Source organism: Phasianus colchicus, chromosome 27 (assembly GCF_987193195.1).
Source record: "Phasianus colchicus chromosome 27, bPhaCol1.hap1.1, whole genome shotgun sequence".
NCBI classification, from domain to species: domain Eukaryota; kingdom Metazoa; phylum Chordata; class Aves; order Galliformes; family Phasianidae; genus Phasianus; species Phasianus colchicus.
In genome coordinates, this window is record NC_143462.1 from 3518607 (window position 1) to 3539814 (window position 21208).

A 21208-nucleotide genomic window follows, 5' to 3' on the forward strand; every position below is an offset into this window, starting at 1 on the left:
GGACCTTTTTAAATGAGTGAAAATGTACTCAAACTAACTGCAATACGAATTTCAAATGTTTTAGTTAAAAATCCAAGTAAGTGCTTTGTTCATCTGTTGCAGTAAAGATAAGCAAGCCAAAATAGAGCACTCATTTTCGTATAGATTCGGTAGCAGGAAGTGAAACAGAACTATTGGGCCACATGTACTTAAATTGTTGGCTGGCTTTTTAGGTTCTGGTCTTTAAAATACATTTTGATTGGCTTAAACAAAATGAAACACTGGAAACTATACAAGGAAGCCTCGCGTTGTGCACCAGCTGGTAGTGCTACCATCTAATTCTGCCTGCAAAGAATGTCATTAACAAGATTTCCACAGCAGTGAAGATTAAACAATATTTCCCCAGAGGAGACGTGAATAGAGTTTTGGTTAAGTTGTGCCATTGGTGAAGATTCCCATCAAAACCAGCCCTGATTTTTCAATGCCCAGGAATGAAATAAAACACTGCAGATACAAACAGCTCCCCTCCCATCACCTCTGCTCCTACCAACCCATTTCAACATCTGAATGAAGATTAGAATAAAAGTGACAGCTAAACCATTCCCAAATAACCTACATCAGAACACCACGATCCTTGTTCTCTCTGACACATTGTGTAGTGACCTCAAATCCTTACAAGAACCACAGAAATCTCCATTCTTGCATGCATCTACAGGTTAACTCCTGTATTAAATTACACCCAGTATGCTACAATATGCACAAGGTTTCATTCAGAATCTACAAACACGAGCTGCTGCATTTTTAATGGTTGTAATTCTTCTGCTGGTGAGGTACAGCACAGCTATTCTCTCCCTCAGTTCAGATGGGCGAAAGATGCATCAACATTGCCTCAACTGAAAGGAAAACAGCCTGTGATAATTTTCAGTTGGGTTTGCTACCTCCGTTTCTGCCCACGATAAAAAGGAAAGCAGTAGGCAAAATTTGCTGCTTGTATTTAATTAACCTATTTTAACTCCCTTCTGCAGAACCATTGCAGATAAAACAGCTGTGGGTTTGTTGGTTTTTTTTTTTTTTCCCCCCTTCTTCTTCCCTTCCTTTTACATATCTTAATATTCCACTGAGAATGATCAAAAACCTGTAGCAGCAGATGGGGACAGAATAGGAAAGTTCTCACAAAGGAATTCAGATAAGAGATGGAAGAAAAATTAAAATAGATTTCAGATTAAGTTTTGGAAAATAGTTCCAAGCTTTAAAATTCATAGGCAGCTCCGTATGATTCAGTTTGCTCTCTTCAATTCATTTCTTAAAATTTACCTCACAAAAAACAAAAAACACACAACAAAAAAAAACTACTACAAAACTACAACAGATCTAAAAATGAAGATTATGTTCCACCAATCCTGGCAGCCAGCTGGGAAATAAGAATTTTTGTGGGAATGACTATCAAAATAAAATCTAAAATAATCTGCTTCTCTGTGTTTTTTCAGAAAAGAAAGGAGGGGACTCATTCCCAACCATCTGACTTGGGACCAAAATCTCCCAGCCTTTTAACATGGAATGAAGACCACTGAAGTGATGGCAGCAGAGTTGATGAAAACACCCACAGCTGCTGCTGGCAATAGAATTTAAAGCCATGTATCTAACAGAGCATCGTATGTCACGGCAGTGTGGCCATACCAGCACCACTCAAGACAGATAATCCATTCCTTTAGACAATCTTAACATGAAATGAGCCACTTCCACACATTCTGTGTGCTGTTAACACGGGCTTTTTACGTACGTCTTACCTGGACTCTCTTGGGTTGATAGCAAGATAGATTTCCCATGAACTCTCTTCAGGAATTGCTCCATGTGGCACCAACAGACTGACTCCTACAACAGAGCAAAGGCAGGAGTTACTTTTGGGAAAGATGCTGAATGTAAAGCTGAGTTTCAAGGATACCCTGAGTAAAGATCATGAGAGTTCAAATGATAACCTGTTAGCTAGAAATGGGGGCATCCAGCCATTATAGAGAAGAAACTATTCAGTGTGAGAGCTTATGCAGCACCGTATGAACATGGTGGTGTAGTGCAAACATGCTGCAGGAGGATGATCTCAACATCCTTTATTTGATGTTCGATGTTCCCAGCTAATTGAACAAAAAGCAAAGTCTCAAATTCTGTCTCCCAAAACAAACTTTACTTTTTAAACAATGCAAATTGAGCGTTCCTGTTGCAATGCTTCAGTGCATAGCCCAGCCTTGAAGTGCTCATCTCAAAAAAAGAGAAAACCAGAAAGCCAGGAGCACGGTAATGAAAGCCACACTAGAGTCTCCCTATTTCTCCTGAGACACCTTAATTGTTATGTGCTGCAAACTTTAATAATATAACGAAGCCTGACAGTGTTAATGCAGTCAGATGCTGATGCATGTAGACTCTGCTTTGAATTTGACCCCATTATCTGAGATCCTGATCCAATAGCAATTTCCTTTCCAGGGAGTGCTTCGTTTGGATCAGGATCCAAGTGAGCTACAGCTTTGATTAATATAACTTTCATGTTAAAGGCATCAAGAGAGGTGGTAATTTGTAGCAGTTCAAATAGGCATAATACCTCTTTACTACTAATCCCAAGCTTTGTTTTTTTTTTTTTTATCATAGCCACCTCCTGTATGGGCAAGAGGCTCTACTTCACAGACTTTGCATTTTGGAAGCTCCTACTTATGCATTTAATTCGTAAATGAAAGGATAAAACACTGCATCAAGCAAAATGAATTACATCTAAAATTATGTGCCATTAATAAGAAAGGATTTACTCACCTGTGTTTGGAACCACTAAACGACCTCCCAAGTGTCCAAAGATAGCAGTTGTCTTCAGCTCATTTCTTGTTGAAATTGAAGACAGGTTCTGAATATATGCAGCCTTGTTTCTAGCCTGTATTGTTCCAAAACCTCTAGCATTCCCATGAGGAAAAGTTCCAGAATGTGCCTTTCCGTGATATTCAGCCCTCTCTGTCACCCCTAGGGAAACCATGAACGAACTCTGAACTTTGACTTTGATGTCTGACAGTGGGTTAAACAGTGAAGACTCTGTCATTAGCTCCTTGTCCATTGGATCCTGCAGGCAGATAGGTCCACTGTACGTTCTGCTCACAGTCAAGTCAGGCTGCATGGATGAATTCAAAAGCAGGGAGTTACCTGGTGAAATGAAGTGGATCAGGCAGTTAGTTACTGTACTGCAGAGTGTGCAGTGAAGCTGAATAATGCACCTAGATAACACATCGCTGAAGAAATGATACTGTGGAATAGGGAATGTTCCATCCATTTTATGTAGATCTTCATAAATCACAGAGAAGTGAGAATTTAGAATCTTGGACTGCAATCCTAATCACGCACTAATTTGAGTTACAATCCTGAAAGGAATAAATGGCTTTGATTTAAACTGTATTTACATTGAGAAGTGAAAAATAATAGATGTATGGGTCTAAGTAGCCTAAGACCCACGACTCGTGTCTGATTCATGTATCGTGACTGGTGGTGCTGTGTTTTCTTTATTCAACAGCACTGGAGATGCTTACATACTGTATGATATTCCATGCACACCTGCCTCAGTGTCCCATTTGCCCAACCCAAGTTCCAGCCTGAGCTGTGCCACTAAGCATGCTGCAGCTAATTCCTCCCTCCTTAGCAATGTCTGGTGCTTAAATCACTCTGCACTCCAGAGCTGCCTGCAAATAAAAAGTCAGGCTTGTATTTCACTGTCACTTTCAGTGAACCATTAGATGCATTTGTAAATCCTAAGCAGTACTCAGCTGCACTTTGATTTCCCCATCTATAAATTGGAGCCAGACAGGTAAGACTTAAGAGATCTCTCTGATGTGTGTCTAATGCTAAGTTGTTTGATGCACTCAGCACATACTGCAGTCCTGGGAAAAATAATTGTATTTGGAGAGTAAAAGCTCTCTTCGTTCTGTTCTATGCAATATAAAAGAAAAGTACCAAAGTAAGCACTGGAAATTTACATAACTGAGCTTTAATTCTTTGTATCAGACATCTCTTCCTGACCTCACCATCATTTCCTTTTTGATTTGCTCTTCTTCCCTGACAGCCTCACTCCTTAAAATCAAGAGGATGATGTTGAGACCCAGATAAAACCATGCAGAAGATCCATCAGGTACTTGATCACTTTATTTATTTTGCACTTCAGGCAATTCCAATGTGCATAAATCCATGAAGGAACTTCTGTTTTGTTCTGGATTTGGTTCTGTGTGCACGCTTTTGTTTTTAATTACAACCCATCGGGTAGAACTTTTTGGTGAGCTTGCACAAAAGGACAACTTCGTGCTGAGGGAAAGTGGGTTGAAAGTAGACTAATAAGGGGAGAAATATCACAGTTGTCCATCCAGGAGCATTCTAGCTCAGAAAAATTCCTACGAGTCACAAACATCAGCATAGAATCTAATGACAGTATTTCTGAAGCGCATAGAGCGTGGTCAAGAAAGACTGCACGTCCAAGTGGCTGTGGCAAATCAGTAGCAGAGACTACAAAAGACATCACGGTTCAACCCCCAGATCCCACTCCATGTGCCAGATCTGCCCTTCCCTGGCTCCAGCTGTGTCTGCTTAGCCTTAGGCTGGAATGCCCTGCTGCAGCCAGTCATCGCATATGAGCTTAGTATCTCTTTGTAGTAGGGGCTCTGGAGAGAAGAAAATGAAATCACAACACTAACCTTGTCTGACTGTTTTAAAATTAAATGTCTGGAAGCCTCCTGTCAGTGCAGATGAATCAATCACATCCACGCCGTACTCACTCTGACTCCGTCTGTAAAGGGTAACACCAACCACCAGCACAGCTACAGCAATGACTGCTGCTCCCAGGCCAGAGTACAGGGCAATGTCACTGGCTGTCTCTATATCTGAAGGAGAAAAAAAGTGGGTATTGAGTCAGCAACACCCATGAAAACGCCCAGAGTCTTCCCAGCAATGGGGATCGTATGCAGCCACAGACTTATGGCTTTACTCAAGGAGTAAAGCTTGAGGCATAAATGTGGGGCAGATTGCAGCAGGACAGAACACCGAGGAGCAAGCATTTGAAAAGCATGAACAAATATCCTGGTGCCTCATTCCGTGTACTAAGCTTATACTGATTTAGGAGTTGCATCACGGTATTTGAGGTTTTCTTGAAGTGGGATAGTTGGACTTGTAGCAGTCAGAAGCAGAGTGCTTACCACTAAATACCTTCTGTCCTCAGTACACACTGCTAGCTCAGGCTGTGCACTCAGGTATGCCATCTTTTACCATTCTTGCCCAGTGGAGATCATTAAAGTATGGTAATACAGCCCTTAGAGGGGAGAACGTGGAAGAACTGAAGCCAGGGAGAGTTGTTTTATGTACTGCAGGATTCTCATTTACTGACGGCTTCCAGGGACATGTAAGTTTTTTGTTTTCAGTTCTAGAACTAATCCAGGATGTCATAAATCCTCTGAAAAAAATTCTTAGTGAAGATTTTCCCTTCTTTCCCTTTTTATTTTTTGTGAGCTTTAGTTTAAGAAGGAACAATCCACCCTCTCAAAGCTTGGAGAATGGCTGACAGTATCCTGCATATCTTGATGGAAACCTGCTTTTGGAAACAAGCTGGAACCCAAAGCCTTTCCTCTGACCACATCCACACGTTAAGCTGACAACCAACTTTCCTAAGACTTCAAACTTTTTACAGCAGAGAAGAGGAATCTCTTTTTTTTTTTTTTTTTGAAAGAATGAACCCAAATAAAACCTGCAAATATTATGTAATTGAATTATCCAGTCCCGTTGTTCTGGATCTCCTGGGATTTAGGACCACATACCATGAAATTAAACTACTTGGAAGTGTATGTAGTGAGTCCTCAGATGGCTCCCTTAAAACTCCAGCTTAGAGGAAGAGATAATGGTGTACGTTCACCCTGTGCATCACCTGCTATCTCATTCCACGTTGCTTCTTGCTAGCAGGTGAGGAGCATGTTGGTACAAAACATGCATTTATAACGAATGACAGTGATAAAAAACAACCAGGAAAAACAGACTATTCAGTACCACTGAATATATATGGTAGGAAGTCAAATTCAACATGTAACATGTAAATAATCAGTGAAACTACTTAATGTTTGGGAGGAGGCCTTTGTTGTGCATCTTTTTTTTTTTTTCTAGAGCCAGATAACTTTATTTCAGCTGAATTCCTAAAATGAACATGAAGCCACAAACCACTGAAATGGAGGAAATTATGACTTATGGGCAGCATTTGAAAAGCTGGTGTTTGTGGCTCACCAGTTTCCTACATAAAATACATGGCTGACAACAACGCAAAGCTGAACTTCCTGGGAAGGCACAGCAGCTGCCAAACGCAATCATGAAGTTCAACTGTATTCTAACATAAATAAAAAACACCATATGAATTGCAGCAGCAAGGAAACCGAGTAGGAAAACACTGCTTGAAGCAGGCTGAGGCATACAGAGATTTGCTATTTTCAAATAACCTCATACTGAAAAAAAAAAAGTTCCAATTTTTAACATATTTGCAATCTGCTAAAAAAGGAAAACAACAACAAAAACATCACTGAGCTTTTAGTTGGTGCAACTATCAACTTCCAGGAGACGCATCCATCCGCTGTGGCCTCTCAAGACAAGTAATCACAACTGAGAAACCTCAGAAGTAAACAGTTTAGTACCAAATTCACAATTACAACACGCTTTTACCAAATAAATTACTGAGAAAAAGTTTTTGTTTTTTTTTTCCTGCAGCATTTTGCAATTTTTATTTCCAGAAAGTAAGCTTTTAGCTGACAATGGAAACGTATCAGAATAACACAGGGAGTTGCCTCTATTCTACATTTTCCATCTGAAATAAGAAACACAAGAAAACCAGGGCACAAAGGAAGACCTTGGAAATACCTCCAACCAAGAATACTTGAATCCCAATCCAACACTTGAATCACATACTGCTGTACCTCCGTTTCATTCTTTAGCACGTATAGAAAGTACAGAAATTATTCACGTTTCCATCCTTCCAATTTACTATTTCCAGTCTATTTTGTTGTTACAGGAGAATTAACTGTGATACTCCATCACCAACTTCATTTTTGTAGACTGGTATACAAACAAGTCAAGGGAAAGAGTGCTATTTGTCTCCAACAAAGAAGCAAATGGGAACAGTTGGCCAACGATGGGTTAAGAATTGCATCTTCCCTGCTGCAAAGGGCTCCAACTTTTATACATTTCAGTTACAGGACACATGTTTGTGGTAATTGTAGCCTATATTTCACTCCACCTTCTGACACTGTTACACAACATTTATTGAAAGCACATTTGATGGTAATGAAGTTTCTATTAACTATGATTAAGTTTCCTACAGCACCTGAAGATAATTTAAGATGTGCAAGAGCAGAAAATGAAACATTTGGTTTAGTACATTAGGAAATGTAATTGATTAAATTATCTCATTTACAATAAGTGCTTTCCAGGAGATATGCAAGGCATGTATTTCCCCCAGTCTCCCATTAGAGTTTGCTAGGAGATTGGAAAGATTCTGCTTCCCATCCTCCCTTATTTTCCACCTCTCTCTTACTTTTGATGCCCCTTAGCAACTTGAAATCCACTGCTTCACACAGCTAGTCCTTGAGAGTAAGGACCAAAAGTCAGAGCATAATGTAAAGGCTAGTTAGTAGAACAGGTTGTTTCTCAATTATCTTCATAATTGACTTTGATTTTGCATCAGCGATGATTCATGCAGTCTTAAATGAAGTTCCTGTTTCACTGAATAGCAGCAAGCTGTACGACATGTTTCTAACCTCCCAGCTAAAGAAACCATTTAATTCTCCAAGGAACCTTACGTGCTAAAATCAATGCCATTAAGGTGGGTTTTTGTTGTTGTTGTTGTTTTTTTTTTTTAATAAATCAGAAATTAAAGCAATTTAACTAATGCTCTTTCAAGACTCTCTAATTAAGTGGGAACGGTACAGATATACAAAAATGCATCACTTGCATTCAGTCTCACACAGATCTGTTGGTGTGACCCAGCAGGAGGCAGTTCCAGGAACACAAAACATGGGATGCACCACCTCCCATGAAATCCCACAGTGGGATCTCCATGACAAACACACAATTCATATCCATCATAGAAGACTCCCTCTTTAAAGAAGATATAAACAATTGCATCCACTACATTGGATGCACGGGACAAATGGATTCTTGTTCCAAGTCCTTCAAAGGAATTCAACAAAAAATGTATTTATTAATCTAGTTATTTATTAATCAAAATTCAAAGAAATTTTGTTGAAAATCAAGCAGTGAGTAAGCCTCAGAACGTTGTATAAGGTTTATAAGAGAAAAGCAACATCTCAGATTTAAAAGAGGATAGGCCTCATGGAGGTTGTGACTTTGATGGAAGGGCGCCTTCTCTTTTAATGAAATCTTTCAATTAATCAATCCAAACCAGAGGTACCACTCTTATTTTAACTAAAATTCCACTGAAAACAATGGAAAACTGAGAAACAATGCAGGATGGGAGCTCCTGAAAAGCAGTATACAAATGATACGTAGTAAAGCACATAAACACCCTTCACCAGTTGATAAATTGAGTGAGCTGACCAAGGCAGAGCAAGTAGTGGAGACAGATTAGAACCAAGAAAGCCAAACTCCTATATTACCTTTTTAGTTTTCCCTTAATCACAAGTCCTCAAAAGATTGATGTGAAGATATGCAGGGCTCAGCAAGACACAAAATTACTGAAGAACAGTCACTCCTTTTATTTTTAGTCTAAAAGCTATGATCACCAAGCCGCTAAAAAGATGCTTTCAGTAGATATGAAAGCCTTTCATATAACCTTCAGCTGTATTCAGTTTCTAAACAAATAAAACAGAATGGCAGAGAAGATGAGAAAAATCGTATTTACAAGAGGAAAGAAAATAACTTACTTTGGGATTTTATTTCATGAAGAGGTTTTTTATCTAGAGAGAGAAAGAGACAGAGACAGAGAGAGAGAGAGAAAGTTGCACTTAATAAATTTACATGGAGCATATCTATTTCCTATATCACGTCTGTCTAGCTCTATAAATGAAACATTTTCTCTGTGTTTGCTGACAATATGAATATTTTACATCGTCCACATTTTTTTTTTTTTTTCCCTTTCATCTGCTTTTTCTAAATCTCTTTCAGGAAGTTCTTTTTCACTCATTTCTCACTTGGTTATTCGAGTATTTGTTAGCTTTTTTTGGATGCTCTTATTTAGAGCACAGTGCATCCAGCAAGGAAGTTCAGTACATGGAAGTGGATCACTTGACAATTCAGTTATGAATTTTTTCTTTGTATGCTTGTTATATTAAAAAGTTGGTGACATTTTTAAAAAATTATCCCTCAAAACATACAATATACTCATATTTATGTCTCTATTAAATACACAAAACTATTGACCTGTATACTTGTATAAAAATACCATACAGAACCAATGCACTACTTGAACATGTAAGCATGTATTTACAGATGTGAAATTAACTTTATCAAGCTGGGGTTTTACACTAGGAAAATGTGGACTGGGGTATCTGGATCCATCCACAGTCAAAATCAATCAAAAACCAAAGCAGAAATTGGGAAAAAGTGACATTCCTGGGACTCAAAGGATGCCTTCTTCCTGTTACTCTCAACTTCTCTGGTCAGGGACTGAAGAAGGGATAACCTGAGCATGTACAGCCCCCGATTTATTGCTGTTTCATTCATTGACTCCAAGTCAGAAAATTCACACTGGGGATTAGAACTGTTCCTGCTTGTTCAGAGCAGGGCCACGTATCTCCAGCATCTTATGTTCTTCCCTTTACTTTCATTAGAGTTCCTCCTCGTTAACCAGAGGAATGTTTCATTTCTATTTTTGCCTCATGAAAGGAACAAAGTTAACAAGTTGTGCCTGATAAATAACCTCCAAGAGATTAGTTATCTGAAGCTCTGCACTGCATTTCCTTCGCAATTCCCAGTGGGATGAAAAGCAGAGAAGGAAAAGGAACATATCAGAAGATGAGCAGGGAAAAAGAATTCAAAAAATAGGGTAATTGCATCAATTCCTATTAGCTGAGAAAGCAATTATGCTCCTAAAAATAATTTGACACCAGTATACGTATACAGCACGACCCATAAAGGAGGAATGGCATATCATGCTCTAAGATGAAAGAAATCAGACATTTAATACTTCAACCTAATTGAATGCACATGGAAATTTCAGAGCCAGCACATTCTCTCTTCTGTTGCCCAGCAAAAGGAGGAGCAACAGCTTCTGTGTCACGGGGCTTTGGATTCCTCTTATGCTGCTCAAGTCCCATTGAAAGTCTGTTGTGTGTAAATACTGAGAAGGCTCTCAACACCAAATTACTGTGGATTGGTGCCACTGTGAGTGGAACTCCAAGCACTCTGTCCTTTTTCCTCTACCTGCAGTAACACGGATAGAGATCTGACCACTACTTGAAACCTTTCTTCATGCTAAAAGCTTCAAAGAGTTTTGTCCTAAAATACTTCCTGAAAATTCACTCCTGGAATCGGCATTAAATTGAAGAGCTAGTCCTTGAAAGAGAGCTGCCTAGCATGGCACTGACCCACTGCACTTCTGTAACATCAGAGAGCAACTGGAGCTGATACTGAAGTGATAACTCAATGCCACAGAGACTGACAGAGGGGCCTGGATGAGCTCAGAAGCAGAGAGATTGAGCTGGAGAAGCTGCCAGAAAAAGCCTGTAACCACAGCAGTGCCCAGAGGCCCAGTCTGTATCTGAAACAAACCATGCTACAAGGACTTGGGGAGTTTCAGTGACTGCTGCCATGGAATGAAGCCTGCTAACTCAGGGAAAACGTAAATCATCATCTTGGTGCTTAACAGGCATGGTTTTTTCCCCAGGCCATATGCTCCTTTCAGGTTAGAGAATGAGCATAATACTGTATTTGTTCCTTCGCCCCCAAAGAATAAGCACAGCGTAGCACAGGAATGCAGAACTGACACGTAACCACACAGCGTGCAAGGATATCACCCCCAAAGTAGGACAGGTGGTCTTCGCCACCTTGCAGGGTCATTAAGGAAGCATGACCTAAATGGGATCTCCTTTTAGTAAGGAGATGCTTTCCAGACACTTCAGAAGGGCAAATCCTGTCCCAGGGAACTGGCCATGAAGTAGGTTTGCCTTTGTTTATTGCTTGCAAGAAATTGGAAATGAACTCTGACCCAAAACAGCTCTTCCACCAAGCGTATTCACGTGAGTGCTTTGCCAGTTCACTTGCATTATAAACTAAGAAGCTCAGTAGCACTTTCTATGAAATATGTTGTAGCAGATGGTCATAATTACACATCGCAGAAAACCTTTACTTGCATTTTCAGTCATCTGATAATGAATAGGTAAAGCACACGCTACAAAAAAAAACCAGCAAAACCACCCACAGGAGCTTTGCTGACACAGATGTGAGGCAGATCCACCGCAGTACCTGGATTGCACTGTGTTGGGCAGATACAATGCAAACTCTTACCTACCTTGAATGCAAAGCCCTTCGGTGCAATTCTCTGATTCTTGGCTCAGGCCCTCGCAGTATTTTCCTCCATTTCGTGGAGCTGGTGCAATACATTCCCGAACCCTCAAATGCTCACATTCTGGGCTGCACACAGACCATTCACTCCACACCTCCCAGTTTCCATCCACTGAAAGGAGAAGGGGAAAAAAGAAGCAAACGTTGTCATTGCTTACCATACTGATGTAGTTCCAAGTTCCTACAAAGAAAACATGTTTTATATCTCCCCTCAGGTTGCACCAAGTAGAACGCAAGGCTGTATTTATTTCTCAAGAGTCGTACAGCATCAGATGTGAAGGTAAAATTTTAATGCTGCCTTGAATGTACAATGTAGAAGCTTTAAGAACAGCACCAGTGTGCAAAACTCTGCAAACGTAGTCAATTAAAACTGCAGGAGGAAACATTTCTGGTGCCACCTACCTATTAGCTTCTAATGCTTCAGTGCCAATTCTGCCTTAAAACAGGCTGATGCAAAGAGGCCACACATTAACCTACCAGAGAAACGATGCTGACATTGACACAAAAAGCACAGCTGGCCTTGCAGATCTCTGGCTAATGCCCTGTGCAACATGATAGATCAGAATGGTGCTTTGCTGATTGATACGTAGCTGTGTCTGACCCTGTCCCAAATGAGCAGGGATTCCAAAGTCTCCATTTTTTCTCATGCATAAGACTGAAGAAAAAATTAGATCAACGCAGAGACAAGTATAGAAAATGTTAATTTTTTTAAATGCCAGTTCAAAACATGTTGTATCAAAAACTCATAAAAGCTAGAAGAGAGATTGCCAAAGGGGTTGTGCTGTGACCCCAGGCAAACAAGGTCTCCGAACTTGAATGCTACTATTGCGTAGTATTGCTGAATTTCCTTAGCAATACTTGCGAAGCAGAGATTCCAAAATGAGGTAAGGGCAGCTTTGTTCACTTGCAACAGATGCAAGTGGCTTTTTTTGGTTTGGTTTGCTCTTTTTAACCTCAGTAGGCTTGTAAAAAGACATCTATCAACCGGGCATTTCCGAAAGCAAAAGGTCTACCTGAAGAGTGCCATTTAAAAGCAATTCCTTCTAGGACTGTGCATATCTCACCAGGGCAAAGAGAAGTGCAGGTGATCTTTTGCACGGACATTCCTTCGCAGAACGCCCCTCCGTTGAGCGGGGCAGGGTTGGTGCAGGTCCGCGATCGCTTCTGCCAGCCCCGACCGCATCGCGCGTTGCAGTTGGACCACTCGGTCCACGACGACCAGCCTCCATTAACTGCAATACAGAACTGTGCTTGAGGTGCTGAAAGGTGCTCTAAGTGATATGAAACGATAAATCTGCTCATCTGATCGCTTCTTTCGTTAGCAGAATTAGCCTATTGGTATCTGGGATGAGGACTCTTAGTATTGACAGAACTTCTGGGAACCTTTCATCACTAACAGGAAACTCGTAATTCCAACCATTGTAAAAACAGCCACGACCTCAGCAGAAATAAATGTAACAGGAGTGAGGTCAGCCATTTGATTTAGAACCACTTGTGTGTTACGACTTCAGGCAGTAAAAGCATGGACTTCTAAGCTTTTCCATAATTATCAATATATAATTATCACATTTCCACCAACCATAAACCACGACTGTCGCAGACATGCTCCTCCTCTTGGCAACGATGTTGGCAGCCATGCAGGTATAGTTCCCAGAGTCGGACAGACGAGCCTGTCGGATGATCAGGTTGTGGTCTGCTCTGGTGTCGATGTTCTCATCCAGGTTGGAATCTATGGGCTCCTCATTCTTCAGCCATTCCACCTGGAAAGGAGAAAACAAGGTGACGTATGAAGAGATGGAAGCAGGAAGTTCACAAAGTTATCTTTCAGTGACTTCATTAATAAACGATGCTTCAATCTTTATAAAGAGTGGAATAGAAGTAAGGTAGGATGAGATTCCCAACAAGGCAGGCATTCACAAAGTCAAGGAAAAAAACAGACCTTATCTGAAGAGCCTGGAGCTAATTAGCAAAGACACACCAATTGAAATACTGAAATAACAAATAAAGAGCAAAGAGAAACTGGCAAAGAGTTGGTTTAGACTTGTAAGGATGTGGATTATAGAGATATTATGTTTGTTCTACTTGGAAAAAAGGAAGGAAAGATGAGGAAGAAGAGGATGGCGGAAAAAAGAGAGAGCAGTTCATCACAGTAACCTTGCAGGACACAGTACTTCGTATGCTCAAACCACTGGACAACAACGATCATTAAATTTCATACTACGTGAGTTTGATATTAATCTAAGCAATGACATTCACAATTCAAATAATTCACAATTAAAGTTCACAAAGACCCTCAAATAAACACTTCTAAACTAGAACATTAGTATTTGTTTTCAAAGCACTGTGTGCAATATACTTCAGTATACCTCCAGTTCACTAACCAGCATATTTCTGAGCAGACCCAGAACCATCCACAAGGCATTGCTCTACTTGAAACATTTAAATCAAATATTTAAGGCAAGACAAGCTGTTGTAACAGAGCTGAAAAATTAAAACTAGAAGCAGAATCTATTGGAAGACTCAACAAATATGACTCACTTTCATAGCTATCCCAGACCTGAGGAAGGTATGGCCGTATCCTGAAGTCAGACACCCTTCTCATCTCAGTTCAGATGAATAACCTCATTTTGGAGCTTGCAGAAGGACCTGTAACTTTGTGGTAAGGAGCTTATAGATTTGCTAGCTACAGACATTCATTAGCACACTGTCCTGGGCAGATGGCCTGCAATTTGTATATTGTCCAATTTATAAGCAAATCAGCAAAAGCTGATCATCAAAGCCAAGTAGAATTCATACCAGACAGCAGGTTCCCCTTCCAGTAGCATCAGCCATTTAGTAGCTGGGTCCACTGCTTCCCACATCTGTGCTGGGGGCTTCCATTGACAAGAGCTAGGCTTTGTGGCACTGTTGCCTTACACAGTGACACTGGGTGTGAATAAAGGGATTATTTTACACATCTGTCAGAAGAGTCAAGCTGAGAGGGATGTATTACACAGTTTAAGCAGAAAGCAAGTTTTTGCTCAATATACTCTTTTCTCAACATGCAATTAGCCAAGATTCATAACAAAACCAGAAAACTATCATCAAAGCTTCCAGTAAGCATGTAAGACGTCTGTCTCTAGGTCTGTGTTCTTATAAAGCTTTTCCAGGAGAGAATGCATCCTGATCCATTCTCTTTACTGCATATAGGACTGCAACACTGGGTGGATGAAAAACGTTTATATTAATGCAAAGCATTTAAAAGAATGATGTTCACTGCGAAGGGAGAACATTCAACAGACAGAACGTAAACGTGGAAGTGTTGAGAGATGTGCCATCAAAAGCTATTTGTAAACAGGGGCATGCATTGCCTTTTGCTTCTTATCTGGAGGCCTGATGGCACTATGAATACGGATCTCTAATTCCAGCACTCAAAGAGAAAAAGAGTGTTTCAACCTCAGCAGATGAATGCTTTCAAAGATGGAAAACCAAGAGATGAATTCAAAGGAAAATCTGATAACTTTAAGGGCCTCACAATGCCAGCAGGTTGTTGAAATTTGTAGCGATGCAACCATTGGAGAATTTCATCACACAAACACATGCAGAACCAACAAAATAATCAAGCAAAATAAAGGCAACAAAGGAAGTTACTGCATCTCTGTATTGAAATGAGGTACGTGAGCTGAACTACCAACCTGCCATCTCAGAACTGCAGACTTAGAACCCATTTGTATTTAATTTCACTCAATTTTCCACCAGTGGAGGTCATATAGTAGCTCATAACATTCCCAAATACATTTCATTCTAAGCATTAGCCTGTCTTGAGGCCTTACAGTTTATATCTTGAACTAGACTTAAAATGCCTGCCTATAATTGCAGGAAGTTTGTAAAAACATATCTGATTTTTTCCACCTGAAATAGATCTGCTCAGAACTCAAATACTGCCATCAATTAGTAACAAAGGCTAATCACATAATGATCTACAGAAGAAACGGAGGGGCAGATATGGATTAATTCAGCTACTACGTATATTTTGGGTGGTAACAGATGAATTAGCATAATCATAAATTATTCTAATTACAGAAAGCAATTATCAGCTTACAGTATTATAGAAATGAGATCAGTTAAGTACACCATATCCCAGGTAGGTTACCATGGGAGTCAGTGAATTTTTCATTCTCTGCTTCTTCAAAAATTAAGCTGATCACAACTCATCCACATTTCTTGCCCACTGTGGACAGCACAAAGAAGCCTGACAGCTTCATATCATGGGAACGTTTGGTTTGCTGCAGGTGATGCTGCAGGTTGTTTATTTACACTATGCGTAAATAAAGCATCTATAGCATCCTTATCTACAGATACATCCATACAGCTACTATGGAAACACATCTTTCCAGCTGCCACCTAGCAAAACCCAATGCTCTGGGGACTCACAGGTACCCCTGAAACTATTGGTGGGATTAGAATCACAGCTGAATCTGGGACTGTAGGTTGCTCACTCCTTTAAAGCTGCCCATCAGTGGGCTACAGCTGTGGTTTTGTGGCTTCTATGGGAGCAGAACGTTACACTGTACTTATTTACATGAATAGAAATTACTTTTGTTGTTGTTTTTAATACCCAACTTAATAGTTAAGCCTTGGAGAAAAGGCAGTAGATGAGAAGCATCTCATGGCATGATTTGGTGCCTTAAGGGTTCTTCATCAGCTGCTGCAATGAAACACCCCTAGAGCCAACTGGCTGCCCATTGCTGCATCTTCTATTCTTTCTAGAGCATCTTGCTTGGGAATACAAAGATTTAACACCCAAAAGAAGCAATACAACTCACATTTTCGGGCACACACGATAATTTTATAGGTCAGAAGACAAAAGACTTTAGCATTCCTGCCTGTAGATTATACTATCCTGCCCTTTAAACACAACGTCTGACTTTCTCATGTGGTCAATAACCTGAGTACACATATATCAGAGATAATATAGTTAGAATGTCAGCTCCTCTTGAAGAGAGAATCAATTGCTTTCTGTATGCTAGATAAATGCTTCATGATTTTAAGATGGGAAAAGGTCAACACCTGACTAAAGGCAGCACAAATGTTTTTTAGAGTGCAGACAGTTTACAGCTTTTCTTCGACAGGAGAATATAACGCGTTAGAAGTAAGGATGAATTCTTTTCTCCAAATAAGTTTCTTTTAATAAAAAAGGTTTCCAATAGGTTCTCCTGCACATCAAAGATGAAGGGAAAGCCTGGAAGACTTCCAGTACTTTTCTCTGCTGATCCAGAGCACAGCTGGGGAGACTACAGCACTAGGCTAACATTGGTGTGGGTGAATATTCCTCCCACAGTGATCAGCTCAAGCCTGTACCTAGAAAAAACCCTTTCTACCTCATCACCGATTTAGGTCTCATATTCCCAAATCTTTAAAAGTCTACTAAAAATGGCTTTCATTGTGACCTACAGCATTTTATGGAAGGGAGTGAAATCCATTCCCTTCAAGACTGAGCTTGATCTAGCATGAAATTTTTACAATGCAAGAGTCTAGCTTAGGAAACCTTCCCCAGCACTACAGCAGAATGGACGGGGCAGTTTTTCTAATAGTGATGCACTAAGATGGCAACAGATCTTTTGTTACAGTTCTGTTTTGCTTTCTACCTTAATACTCAAACAGATACAAAGGAGAAACCTCCCATCTCATTGTGGGAGATTAATAACCACAAAAACCCATTTGCAGCATCCAAGCAATTCACATCCACCTTCACGACCACACACTATTTTATCAACACAATCAAAAAGCATTGATCTTCCTTTGCAAGGGGCCTACCTGCAGAAACACACAGGCAGCAGCAGGTCAACTACCTGCTGAAGGTTTTTAAATTAATCCACCGAGAGAACACTGTTACCGAATCATTTAATCACAGCGCTGTCATGCTGCTCTGGTAAGCATATTTTTCCTTCATTAGATTGAATATATAATCTCGTTACATGAATCTGACACACCGACCAACTCATAAATCAGCTTGCAGTCTTGTTGGCAATGTGGCAACGGTACAGGAACCTTTCTCTTTGAAGAGATGCTCTCTGTGGTTGCAAAAAACCTCAAGGGCAACGTGCTGCTAATGCATTTCCTTTCTGCTTGTTTTGCTCCAGGTGCCTTGCAGGGAGCTTAAGCCTCAAGCAGCAAATGAAATCCAGGGAGGCTGTCCTCCCATGCAGGCCAGACAGCATTGCTGTCTTCTCTTCTGGAACCCATATTCAGAACCATGTCCAATCTGCAACGAAGCAAGCATCTTTAAAACCTCAACCAGAAACTGATATTGGTGAATAATCCAGGAGAGGGAAAAGAGGTAAGAAGATAAACATGAATTTCACGTATGTATTGTGGAAATCTAATGGGAAAGATAACAGCTTGTATGTGCTTCTCCATTTGTAATGCTAAAGATGAAGGTGAGCAACAGGTTGACTCAGGCATGCTATTTTAAAGCTTTGTTAAAAACACACATTGCTAAATTCACTGTTGCTAACGGTAGGTTGTCTGATTAAAAATAAAAGAATCAGCACTAATAAAGCCAAAGCTTTTCTTTTTCTAGATAATACAGAATCTAAGGGCATATAGTAATCCACAGATGTTGTTTTACAAGTGTGCTGCACAAAGTGTGCATTCCAGTGCTGAGATGTGGGATGCTCAGAAGGAAACAAAGAGCCCACAGCACTGATGTTGTGTTCACAATGACACTAAGCTTTTTTTTCTTTTACCAATTGCTCTTGTAAGTGGGAGTCTTCAGATACAACTTCCAGAATGTAACTGTGAGATATCCCTAAGAGAAACCCCTTTTTATCCATTAGTGAACCTTCCTGTTCTACACACTAAAAACGTATCTAAAAACCAACTCTCTCTATATGAAGAAATACAACTGTTAGTTAACAAACATGCTACTCATGCTGTGTCACTGAACACAGCCAAGGAGACCTGCAACACAAATAACTTACTACGTTAAATGTACACCTATACGTTCAGAGAGGTAAAACAATTGCTGGAATCTGCGATGTTATACAATATCAGTTCCACAGTACTTCAGTGATGCTCATTTCAGATGATGAAGTGACTAGCACGGGTATATTGCACCAGCAGAACCTGAATAGAGAGAATCCTTGTTAGCTTAGATTAAAAGGTGTTTTGTGAGAAGGAAACACTACTAGAAAGTGCAATAACAAATGCAACTGCTACTCTGAAGTCGTAAACCATTTAGATACCTGCCAGGGGGAATTTTCTCATAGCAGCTTGGCTGGATAGGTTGAATGTTTCAGCCTCCTAACAATCTTTTCACCTCTGAAACAGCATAATGTTCTGACTACAGTAGCACACAACGTCATACAGTCACTGTGTTGTTCTGCTTTCCTTTGATCTCATTGTGATAGATATCAAAGTTACTCCAGCTGCACTGTAACTACATGCATCTATACATAACAAAGGGAAAACGTGATTGCATTAGGACTGCATTCAGCACGTGTGTTAGTGATGAGATTCAGGAAATAGAAATGCTTGGAAATACACAATTAGATGAAGATTTAGACAGGAGCACGGGGATGAACTGCAAGAACTGATCATCGGGGTACACACACATCTCCTGTGCTTGTGGAAGATGGATCAAAATATTTGGGAGCTCCTGATTTTAGAGGGGAAGAGCTTCCTTTGATGTAAAAGGAAAACTCAGTTGCATAGAAGTCACAAAAATAGGAAGGAAGAGCATCAGAGGCAGTGAAAACACTCTGTGCACATGGGTTACACTTCATCACAAGACACATTCTGGTAGATCATTTTTGAATCTGCACTGAAATGCAGCAGATATGGAAATATTCCACTCCAAAGGCATCTCACATTTCCCCCTGCTCACCTCCCCCTTCCAATTACAGCACTAGTCACAAATGACAATAAACCAGCTGCTCTTGCTATGATTTTGAGTGCAATTTACTAAAATGGGCATTAATGTGAGTGGACTGAAAATTGCAAGTACAGTCTGTTGTACTTCATGCAAGCTGTACCCACAACAGCATTCTGTCTAAATTCTAAGACAAGTTCTTGTAGCTACACCTCTTACCTGCTTCTGTAAGCATAAGAAGGGAAGGTCTGGGAGATGCCCTCCTTCCCAGGGAGGCTCCCCTTCCCTGCTCTTCCTTTCACAGCCATCCACTCCCTGAGCAAGAGATGCCACATAAGTCCCAGTTTTCCACGTGAGATGTCACATCTTTGTAGATGTAGGTAAATAAAACATCAGTGGGAGGCAATGCAGGAGGGGGAATGGCTGTTTATAAGGCTGGATAGTGATAGGACAAGGGGGAACAGTTTTAAACTGAGACAGGGGAGGTTTAGGTTGGATATTGGGAGGAAGTTTTTCATTCAGAGGGTGGTGATGCACTGGGACAGGTTGCCCAAGGAGGCTGTGGATGCTCCATCCTTGGATGCTCCATCCCTGGAGGCATTCAAGGCCAGGCTGGATGTGGCTCTGGGCAGCCTGGGCTGCTGGTTGGCGACCCTGCACACAGCAGGGGGTTGGAAATGGATGAGCATTGTGCTCCTTTGCAACCCAGGCCATTCTGTGAGCCTGTGATGATTCTTCTGCCAAACAGGTCTGATCCTTTTGCTCACAGAAAAGTGCACTGTACTCAAGCTTCAAAATCCTTGATAGGAAACTTTCACGCAATTTTATCATCATTTATAATTACAAACATAATGATAAAGCCTGATGTTCCATTTCCAAGCATTCAAATTGAACATATTTCTGAAAACAGTACCAGAACAATATATACTGCTGTAAAACAGTACCTCAAAAGAAAAAAGCCCCAGAGCAGAGGTCTTCAGAAAAAGGAATTAGCTATTCAGAGGAACTCGCTTCTGTTCAGATCCTCTCACATTTTGCCCCCTCTTTCTAACAATTGTTTGCTTCAGCATTTCTATTTCATGACCTCTGTCTGTTGCTGCTGGGCACAATGACATACTTAGAACACAAGACAGACCTCAGAAGGAGAAAAGCATGTTTTCTACAGGAGGAAAACACAGTACCAGTTCAGCTGCCTGCTTGGAATCGAGCACATATACTCATTTTGGACAGCTACAAGAGCCTATAGAGATAAGCAGGTCTTTTATGATGAGTAGCAATGCTCAATACATGAAAAGAATTCAGAGTTTCCCTACGAGAAGCTCAATTTTCTCTTAAGACTTGAGTAAAATGCTGTTAACTCTTGGTGCTTACAACAGAAGATGATCAAAATGTTAAACCACGTTGTGTATGCAGAGGCCCAGCAGCCATCTGTGTGTGACAGCCACTGCCTCATCCATTCCCCCCACTATACCTTAAAATGGGATGCTGATGTGATGTGCAGGTCAGCTGTGTGGAGCAGAAACATGGATCAACATCTGAGGACAACAGGGCAAACATTAGCAAAATTACAGAGTTAACAGTGTGGGTTCTCTGTAACATTTCAGGAGTTTGCAAGTGTTCAATAACATCCATTTCAACATTGAGAGAAAATCTTTAAAAATGAAATTGTAACAAAGGACAGAATAGCAAACTGACCTCTACGTGTGGCTGCACAGCCCTTCAGCCTCTCCATCATTCTATGGGATGCCAACCCCCAAAGGGCTGGGATGCACTGAAACATCCACAGCCAACAAACCCCTCTATAACATTTGCAATGGA

The 21208-nt window shown here is 40.5% G+C and overlaps 1 protein-coding gene and 1 long non-coding RNA gene across 10 annotated transcripts in view; one reads left to right on the plus strand and one right to left on the minus strand.

Moving 5' to 3' along the window:
• The window catches only part of LOC149914815 (uncharacterized), a 114673-nt gene that overhangs the window by 69968 nt on the left and 23497 nt on the right, over positions 1–21208 (plus strand). For 3 of the 8 annotated variants that reach the window (XR_016460219.1, XR_016460225.1, XR_016460226.1), the window contains exons 3-4: positions 4064–4129; positions 5500–5704. This is a non-coding gene — a long non-coding RNA (uncharacterized LOC149914815). Of the gene's footprint in view, positions 1–4063; positions 4130–5493; positions 5705–11753; positions 11819–17660; positions 18064–21208 lie in introns of those variants that run through there. The other 5 variants (XR_016460222.1, XR_016460221.1, XR_016460224.1 and 2 more) reach the window with 4 other exon arrangements.
• The window catches only part of UNC5D (unc-5 netrin receptor D), a 93103-nt gene that overhangs the window by 14387 nt on the left and 57508 nt on the right, over positions 1–21208 (minus strand). The window contains exons 5-11 of one of the 2 annotated variants that reach the window (XM_090125789.1): positions 13118–13298; positions 12603–12770; positions 11486–11650; positions 8901–8933; positions 4686–4871; positions 2776–3153; positions 1767–1851 (exon numbers count right to left, since the gene is read on the minus strand). In XM_090125789.1, coding sequence (XP_089981915.1) covers positions 1767–1851; positions 2776–3153; positions 4686–4871; positions 8901–8933; positions 11486–11650; positions 12603–12770; positions 13118–13298 — 1196 coding nt within the window. The remainder of the gene's footprint in view (positions 1–1766; positions 1852–2775; positions 3154–4685; positions 4872–8900; positions 8934–11485; positions 11651–12602; positions 12771–13117; positions 13299–21208) is intronic. The other variant, XM_090125790.1, reaches the window with a different exon arrangement.